The following is a 9,368-nucleotide window of genomic DNA, read 5'->3' on the forward strand; positions in this document are numbered from 1 at the left end:
CACGAAGTAGCAGCATAACCGGTATTGTGCCAAGAACTGGATATACTAGCAGATATTATTTTGGTAGTAATTATATGCAAATTATATCGTCATTGCAGAGAAATCCATCTCCACATCCCACCCCTCGGCTACGCCACCGCCACGAATAGATTTCGAATGAGTGAATATTAAAACCTAAAGGTGAGTCTTAATTTTTTATCTATAATAACTAACAGAAGCAGTTGTTATTCTGTATATTTTGTTTTTGTTATGTAGTAATTAGTGCTGCCGTTACGGTGAAGGCAAGCGCTATTGATTCCAACAAGATGAAGCAACTTGCTATAAAGCGCGCTTAACGCATTGTCAGTTAAGTATTAGGCTTTTTATGGGGTTATGTTAATTCATGCCACCATTCACGTCATACGGCCATATTTATTGGAAAAAATAGTTAAAAATTAAACTAATCGAATAGACCATATAACAACTCGATATACATTATTTAAATTTTAGTTATTTTTACCAAAATACTGTTTCAAAACAGTATCTGTATCTAGTGTTGACACTATATGAGAGGCGCTACGTGGAGTACCATCTAGACAACGTGGGACGTACTAGGTAATGTCTTGAATCCTTTTGTCTTCCGAATAATAACTGTTAGTTATTAGATACAGATACAGGCCTACATAATACTAGGAATAACAGTTACTAGTTTAACAGACTAGTGACAGTTGTTGTTGTAACCCGCTGAGACCTACTTCTGAAGTCCTTTTGGGAGGTATTGAACGACACTTGGTCGTCGCTGGCAACGAGTGGTTCCGAAACGAAGACCCGACCGTTTTGGGAACAAGTGAGCTTCTTTTTCGGCTATATCTCCGATATTATTTTGAATTTGAAAATGGTTTTTCGAAGAAATACTTATAAATGTTTAAGCATTAAAAAATTTGCACGTCAAATAAAAAAAAATTTGTTTTTCTAGTTCCAGAAATTCTCTTAAAGTAAAAGTTAGAGAAGACACCAATGAAAATTACTTTACTAATTATGAATACATATCACAAGATTTTAGTTTTACCAATTAAAATTTATTTTTTAATTCAAAATCGTTTTTTAAACGAATAACAAAATTTACACAAAGTTGTCTCTTTTTTTTCACTTTAACATTTAGAATGTTTTACTTTGTATTTTGTTATTTAAAAACAAATTTTTACACATACTCGTACATTTAGTTTTTATTTAAATTTTATTTGTGGGAAAATTATTAATTAACAATGTGAATAGATTGTTTTGATTGATTTGTTTGTAATAATTTTTTTAAATTATATGAATTAAATTTGGATTTTTGCGAAATGAAGAAAGAGAAAAACAAAATTTCAAGAAACTAATAAGGTGACATAAAACAACTGGGAGAATGTTTGTCTATAATAATTCCTAAAGTCTAAAAGTATAATTTTTCAGTTATGCATATTTTTCCAATCTTTGTTTTGTTTTTTTTTTTTTTGTGTTGGCCCATTTATTTCTGCTCCTTCTCAGTTGCATTTTTATGCATTCCTCATAGCTTTTTTTAGCCAATATCATAGGTTCAACCAAGCAAATTGGTTAACTGTGCGTACTGTTTGGAATGGTACGATATTTAGTCTGGCGCATTTACAACTAAATAGATGTTCGCCCATAAAGTACGTTTCCATTGAAATATTTAACATACGTTTCATGCTAGGTACTTCCGTTAATAAAGAAAATTGTTTATAATTTCTTGTCAATCGCTCTCCATTCTTGTTGCAACGACGGCTGGTTAATGTTTTTAATTCTCTAGTTTGCATTGTCTCCTTCCGTTTCCCTTTTTTGTTGGTTTATATTTGTTGTTCAAAAGCACACATTTGCACACAATTGTACATTTTTGTCAAGATCACCGCGTCCTTCAATGTGTTTCACTATTTCCAAACTTCATTGAAAATATCTGGAAAGTTGGAAAAGTCATTAACGCTTTTCAAGTATTCTCTCAGTATCTTCAGCGTCTGCTAATGCAGTGTTCTGTGTGCATAGTTGATTCAAAATTTTTATTTGTAGTTATAAAATTTTTTTTTTGTAATTTTGTTGACGGTTGATTGTTTAACGTAGCGTTATAATCAACCATAGGATCAATAAGGCGGTTGAGTCAATTGGCTTTGGCTGTTAAAGCCCAAACTTAGACGATCACTCTGTAGCTGAGCCTAAAATATAAGTTATAAATTAGACAAACACAATTTGTAATAAAACTAAATATCAAGATAAATTAAAAGAAAAGTTCAATTTACTTACTCCTGATATATCTTGAGATAACACATCTATTTGGGAAATTTGTCCAAAATCTTGAGAAAGATCCGGTTGTTGCGATAGGGCGAATCCACCGTGTTGGGACATATTTTGAGTAAGTGGTGACGCACTAGCTTGTGATATAACGCTTGTAAAACTGTTGGCCAAAATGGGACGTCCTTTGCCACCCTGTTGGTTCCTAGTAGAACCGTTAGAACCATTAGTTTTAGTCTGCCCGTTACCACCACCGTTTCGTCCTTGTTTTACAGCAGCTTGCACCGCTTGTTGATTATAAAAGCGACGAGGCATATTTCCCATATTCATAAACATACCAACAGGTACGGGCATATTATTCAAAGTTGCACGCACACGTTCTGGGGAAACATAACTAATAGAATCATGTTGATTGCCCCACTGTTGATAATTGGATACAGCATTTTGTGTGGCGTTGCCAACAGGAACACGTCCGCCTGAATAGCTAGGTCCTGTCATATAATTTTGTGACATCAACATACCCTGATTTGAGTTAAAGTTTCCACCACCCATACCAGTATTGAAACCCAAACCAAAACTGTTGCCAGGTAAATTACTTGGACCACTACTAATACCATAATTGCTAGTTCTGTCGTATACAGATCCAGGTACAATAACTTCTTTTGCATTTGCCATTATTGTATTCATAAAGTGTGCACCCATATTAAGTGTATTAACAATTTTCTTCGGTTTTTGAAATTGTATTAAAGACTCCTTCAAATTGTTCAAGGAACCTTCAACAAGTACTTTGCGATCCTTGTAAAAATTTAACAAATGATTCCACAATGCTTGTTTTGATAAAACTTTCGGGTTTCCAACAATAATTGTGCCATACTTGGAACGAGTCAAAGCAACATTCAAACGACGAGGATCATTTAAGAAACCGATACCTTAAACAAAACCACAGAAGTCATATGATTATTGAAATTAATAATATAATACAATAATACTATAATAATACAATAATACTATAATAATACAAAATTAAGATTAATAAGATTATGTTATAAGAATGATATATTTAAATTATGTAATATAAAAATTGACAAAAAAAAATCATTTACCTTGTCTTTCATTGGAACGTACGCACGACATTATAATCAAATCTTTTTCTCTACCTTGAAAAGCGTCTACACTGGCTATTTCAATTTCTTGATAGAGTTTTGAATGTAAACTACCTTGGTATTGCATATATTGTACTAGGTAAGCTCTCTGACCTTCATATGGTGTTATAATACCAATTTGCTCTGGTCTAACACCTGCTTTAAGGAATCGTGTTGTAATTTTTTCAACATTTGCAGCTTCAGTGCGATTTAAGTAAGAAGTTCCGGAACCAGCAATTTCCTCCTGACCTTGAGTAACTAAGAAAAACATTGGTCTATCCGGTTGAGGCCAAGGAAAATCAATTTTAAGTTTCCGATCTTCTGCACATACACCATTTTGCAAGGAACCCTCATAAAAGAAGTTAGACGGAAATTGTGAAAGCTCAGGATGCATACGATATTGTACTTCTAAACGGAATGGTCTAATACCCAGCACAACCAATCTTTCAAACAAACTTTGTGATAGACCAGCACGTGCCGCTTTTTTACACATAACAACTGGTCCTAGTTGGCAATGATCACCGACTAGTATTAATTGTTTTGCACCTAATACTACTGGCACCATACATTCCGGTTCTGTTGATTGCATAGACTCATCAATAAGTATAGACGAAAACTTAATTCGTGCTAAGCGCGCATCACCTGCTCCTACGCAAGTGCAACAAATTACATCGGCAGCTTCAAGTAATTGATTTTCAGCTCCACGTTTTAAGCTACGATAACGCTTTTCATCAGCCGAACTAAGCTCACCAGTTTCATCTTTTAATTGTTGCAATTTTTTCAACTCAGAATTAGTTTCCATGCAACGAATCTGATTATGTAAAGCTAAAAAGCTGACTGGACTATCAATAGATTCTCTAGATTTAGCACACACACGTACTGCTTTCAGATTAGTTAAATGTATCTTTTCTGTTAGCTGATCTACTGCAGTATTACTAGGAGCACAAACCAATATGGGTCCACCATGTTGTTTAACCAACTGATACACTATAGTAGCAGAAGTAACAGTTTTTCCTGTGCCAGGCGGTCCTAAATACATTTAAAAAAACCACAGTATAATAGCTTACATTTTAGGAAAATATTTCTAACCTTGAATTAAACTAAGTGGACGTTGTAAAGCATGTTTCACTGCATACACTTGCGAACGGTTTAGGTCGGGGAGATTAGGAGCAGTATAAAGTTTGGGTGGTTGTGACCGAAATAGAACTTCATCATTGCCATCTTGACGACCATGACCCAATAAACGAGAGTATATAAAGTTAGAAACAGAATTGCGATCCATTGCAAATAATTTTAATGCACGAGTCATACGAGTGAATGAAGTACTTTTCCAAATGAAGTCGACGGCAAAATTCGAAGTGCATTTAACTGGAGCATCGGGTGATGCTTTCAATTCTAAACCAATATCATCGCCATAATTATCAGGCACTTTAATAACATGCCCAACTTCGCTCCATGCTTTATGCATCTCTCCAACATATCTTAAACGCAACTCATCACCATGCATTAATTTCATATCAGAGTCAGTTTTTGCCAACGTAAAGTAAGCAATATTTTTTTTATTTAGACCAATATCCCAACGAACTTCAATATTTTCCTGAGTTTGGGATTCTTTAAGTTTCTTATCGTAGTCAGCTTCGAGACGTACGAGCGGTCCTAAAATTTTTTCGTACTGATAACCATCTTCGTAACGCATTAACACTTGTGCTGGTTCAGTGTCAATTCCAGGCTTCTCTAAATCTTGAAAGGTGGCATCAATATTTTCTTTCCATAATTCTTCTAGCTTATTAATTTGTGCTGCTGATATTTGACGTGCTCGTAACTGTTCTTGCTCGCTTGGTGTTTTAACTAGCCATGACAAAAAACAACGATCAGATATAAGAGGTTTCCATTGATCTTGTTCCCAATTTAAATCTTTCAATGAATTTTGTGCAGCACATGGTTGTCTTTAAAAACAATAAAATTGTATAAATTATATTTAACAAAATTTAAACATAAGTCTTAACATACCGACATAGTAAAACAACTACAGAATCTGCTTTAGCTGGTATAAATCCTAGTAGAAACACATTACGAACACCACAAGAATAACACTCCAAGACTGTTTCGCCTAATGGCCCGTCTGAGTGCAAGGTGACTTCACGATGTTTAGCACGTACTAAGTGATTAATGATATGGGAACCAGATGTACTGCCTCGACCATTACAAAACCACTTTTTACAGTTATTGCACATGACTACCGTTCTAAATTGTAACAATTTTATAATTGAATAAATAAATGAAATTTATATAAATTTACTCCTTGTCGTGGATGCCACAATATTTGCAGGCATGTGGTGGCAATTCCTTAACAGATGTAAGAGAAGTTTCCTCATCTTCTTCTTCAAACTGTAATTCAGCCAATCCATTAGTAATTGTACTCAACTTATTGGGCAATTCTATTTTTCGACCGAATGGCTATATAATATAAATGTTAAAGCTCGATATTCATGTGCAAATAGCAAAAATCATAACTTACGTGGCCGCTAGAACCTGCTACACTTGGTAAAGGATCTTGTTGAGATATTTGAGACTGAGATGGTAAAGTAAAATCGCGAAAATCAAAATCAGATGCTTGTGTATCCGCACCAATTAAATCATTTTCCTCAGTGTCAAGGAAGGTCAGAGTCTGAGAACTTGGACCGAATGCTGCATCTACACTCATCGTGGCGGACTTTTTTTTATTATTTTTAGCTACAAGCAGAAATATTGATATTCGTATGCCCTTATTACATTTATCATATATGACTAACAATAAAAGTTTTAAATACACAATTATGTGAAATTAAATTATTTTCGTATCTTTTAGAAACTTTTCTTTTACACAACAATTTAGAAATATTTTTCTTTATGTGAGATTCCGACATCCGCTATTGCCTTTCAGCTGTCAAAATTGTGCACAATACAATAAAAACGCAAGGTTGCGTTCTTTTACATTTGCGAAATGTCAGAAAAAGCGGGTAAGAAACATAAACGAGAGTGTAAAACAAAATATAAAATCGTACTTTATTTATTCGAAATTATTATCAAATAAACGAAGTAAAGAGAAGTGAACGAAAATATAGAATAAAGATTAAAATCGTACTTACTGCTTTTAGTCATTATTAATAAAAATTACAGTGGTCTCTTCAAATATAATATAAAGACGCAAATAATATCGAATATTAAAATTCTAATAAAAAATATATACAAATACAAATGCTATTAAAATTTTTACCTTCCATTTAGTAAAAAGGAAAATTTTTCTAAAAAAACGAACGCTACTAAGATTTATAATAACATTCCCGAAACTGAAATTATTTTAGACTTGTTCAAATATTTTGAAAACTTTTTACTTTTTTGAAAACATTTATCTATATAATTATTAATATCTTTTATTATACAAAATTCCACTTCAATACACTGTTTGCTTCCACTCTATGGTATTTAAATAAATACACTACGCGGTTTTTAGATGTGTAATGAGCGAATCGTAAACGTCATTCGTATTAAGTCTGTAGTGCTGAGTGTTCTTGACATTTTCGTATTTTGTGTAATGGCTACCGAGTAACCGTTTTTCTTTTATATCTATATACTTATCGAAATTAAAGGGGCTCCAGATTTGTAATATTTTTTATAGTTGTATTTCATATTGGCCCTAAAACGCAAGTAAATTAATCATTTATCTATTATAATTATTGAATGTTATACACCTATAATGGTGAATTAGCAATAAAAAAAAAACTATGTTACAAAGAAGAAAATTTATTCATTTTTAATTTTTCAAAAAAAAAACTGCAATAAAATTTTTTTAAATTTAATCTTTATATATTTTTAAAACAACAAGAATTTTGAATTTGACGTGGTCATGAAGTTTTGTATAAATCCCTTTTAAGTAAAATCAAGTAAATTAGACATATTTTTAATTTTAGTCTTATTTATAACTATTTTACTAATAATATATTAATTTTTTGTATATCTATTTCACAACATTAGATTGCGTATAATTTAAATAAGTTTTGTACAGCAGGAAATATAAGTTCGTTTTTACAAATTTTCTTTTTTTCTAATTTTTTGTGCATGAGAACTTAAAATAGTAATATTCAAATAACTTTCTACTTGAATTTTTCTACAAATACGTACGAGAACAGACCTATAATGTAAATAGAAATCAAGTAAACATAAAAAGAAAATTTATATTTAAAACAATTATTAAAATAATGTTATGTAAATTAATACAAGGGCAAAATTTTTAAATTAATACTGTAAGTAACAATCCAGTTAATCATCCATAATAGAAGGTATGAAATAGAAATAATATTAATATTGTTAGTAAAAAAAATAAATTCGTAAATTGTTTAAAAATATAAAAAATTAATTGCTTTTAGAATTATTAGAATAATTTTATTTATTATAAAAACTTAATAAAAGATACAATTAAAAATGTTTAGAACTTTGACTTAATAAACGTTATCTCTTACTCTTAATGCTGATAACTTAAGAATAAGTTTCAGGATTCAGCTTCAGCTTTAGCTTCAGAATAATAATGTTTTGTGCATTTTAATATAAAATCTACTACATTATTTTGTTGAGCTTCGTAGCTTACATTTGTGCTACAGAGGCGCTGTAATACCTAGATTTATACATACATAAGGCAAGTTATTATAAGGCAAGAATGTTATATATTCACGGCGGTTATATTTAAAATATTCTGGTGTCTTAAATCTATAATTTTTTTATTTTATAAAATCAAAAGCTGTAGTTTCAAACTTCATGTGTTTTTAATTATACTTTATATATAATATATTATTGTTTTGCCTGCTTATATTGTTTGTACCAAGGCTCTAGAACACCTGGCGCACCAGCACAAACATGGCGCAAAACTATAGACAGCGAAGTTAATAATGCAAATTTAGATCTATGGTTTAGATCTATGGCAGAGGCCCTATGCTCCACGAGGAGGTGAGGAAAACAGTAAGTAAGTAAGTAAGAGTACTTGATTTAATGTTAATTATTTAATTTAAAAATGATTGGTACTTAAAAGTATTTTTTCTTAATATATAACTTTTTTCTGAGATGTGACATTTTAATATTTTTTTTATTAAGTTACAAGAATTTCTTATTGCGTATATTTATGCACATTTATTTGCTCATAATTAAGTTCAATAAAAACCAGTTACTTAAATTTAAAATGCATTAATTAAATATGACGCAAATACGATGCAAAAAAAAAAACGAAAATAACTGTAAATGATAGCAAAATTGCTGTGAAAGGTTTAAACCGCAAATTCAAACACAACTCAATCCAATGAGTAATTAAATTGTTGTTGTTGAGCTTATTTACTGCACATTTAAGTAAATTGTTAACAAGTAAACAAAAACTTAGTTAAAAAACTGCTCAAAGTCGGCTGGATTTTTTTTATCGCAACAATATAAACATACGCAAAAGCTTACTGACCGAGTGCTTAAGCACTGTTGACAGTGTTCTCCAAACGTTTCCTTTTCCAATATTTCAACAGTTGCTTTAACTCTCAGAGTCTGGCGCAATATTGTATACGCAAAAATAGTTATTAGAAAAACAAAAAAAATAAAAAACAAAATATATTTCAAATAAAAAAAAATGTTTCATTAGTAGTGAGTCAGTTGAATAATTGTTTTTGTTTTTGTTTTTATTTGTTGCAATTAGCTTTGCTCTCTCGACGGAACTTTGGCACAACAGGCAGAAAGAGCAGCTCATATGTTGTGTTACTGTTTTTGTTTTTATTTTTCGAGTAGTCTTTTATTTGCAATGCTCTTGTTGTACGTTCGTTGAAGCATTCAGCAGTTCATCAGTTGCCGCCGAAGTTTTAAATTGTATGGTTGTGGTTTGTTTTCGTTAACGGCATTTAGGCGGTATTGTTAAGAAATGTTTTTGCAAATGAAACTTTGTTTTTAAACAGTTTATAAAAT

At 31.4% G+C, this 9,368-nt stretch overlaps 1 protein-coding gene across 2 annotated transcripts; it reads right to left on the minus strand.

Moving 5' to 3' along the window:
* Positions 1-1,460: 1,460 nt before the first annotated feature.
* On the minus strand, positions 1,461-6,694 carry LOC119672009 (regulator of nonsense transcripts 1 homolog). Of its 2 annotated transcripts, none has more exons than XM_038082956.1 (8): positions 6,658-6,694; positions 5,920-6,134; positions 5,701-5,858; positions 5,412-5,645; positions 4,491-5,347; positions 3,363-4,430; positions 2,272-3,188; positions 1,461-2,183 (listed from the first exon to the last, which is right to left on the minus strand). In XM_038082956.1, exons 1-8 carry the CDS (start codon positions 6,662-6,664, stop codon positions 2,112-2,114), a joined length of 3,528 nt encoding a protein of 1,175 aa, XP_037938884.1. In that variant the 5' UTR covers positions 6,665-6,694; the 3' UTR covers positions 1,461-2,111. The 2 variants fall into 2 exon arrangements, with proteins under 2 accessions (XP_037938884.1, XP_037938883.1); XM_038082955.1 differs by lacking the exon at positions 6,658-6,694 and adding an exon at positions 6,530-6,568.
* Between the last annotated feature and the right edge of the window lie 2,674 nt (positions 6,695-9,368).

The sequence above is a fragment of the Teleopsis dalmanni genome, chromosome 1 (assembly GCF_002237135.1).
Source record: "Teleopsis dalmanni isolate 2A chromosome 1, ASM223713v2, whole genome shotgun sequence".
Taxonomy (NCBI): Eukaryota; Metazoa; Arthropoda; class Insecta; order Diptera; family Diopsidae; genus Teleopsis; species Teleopsis dalmanni.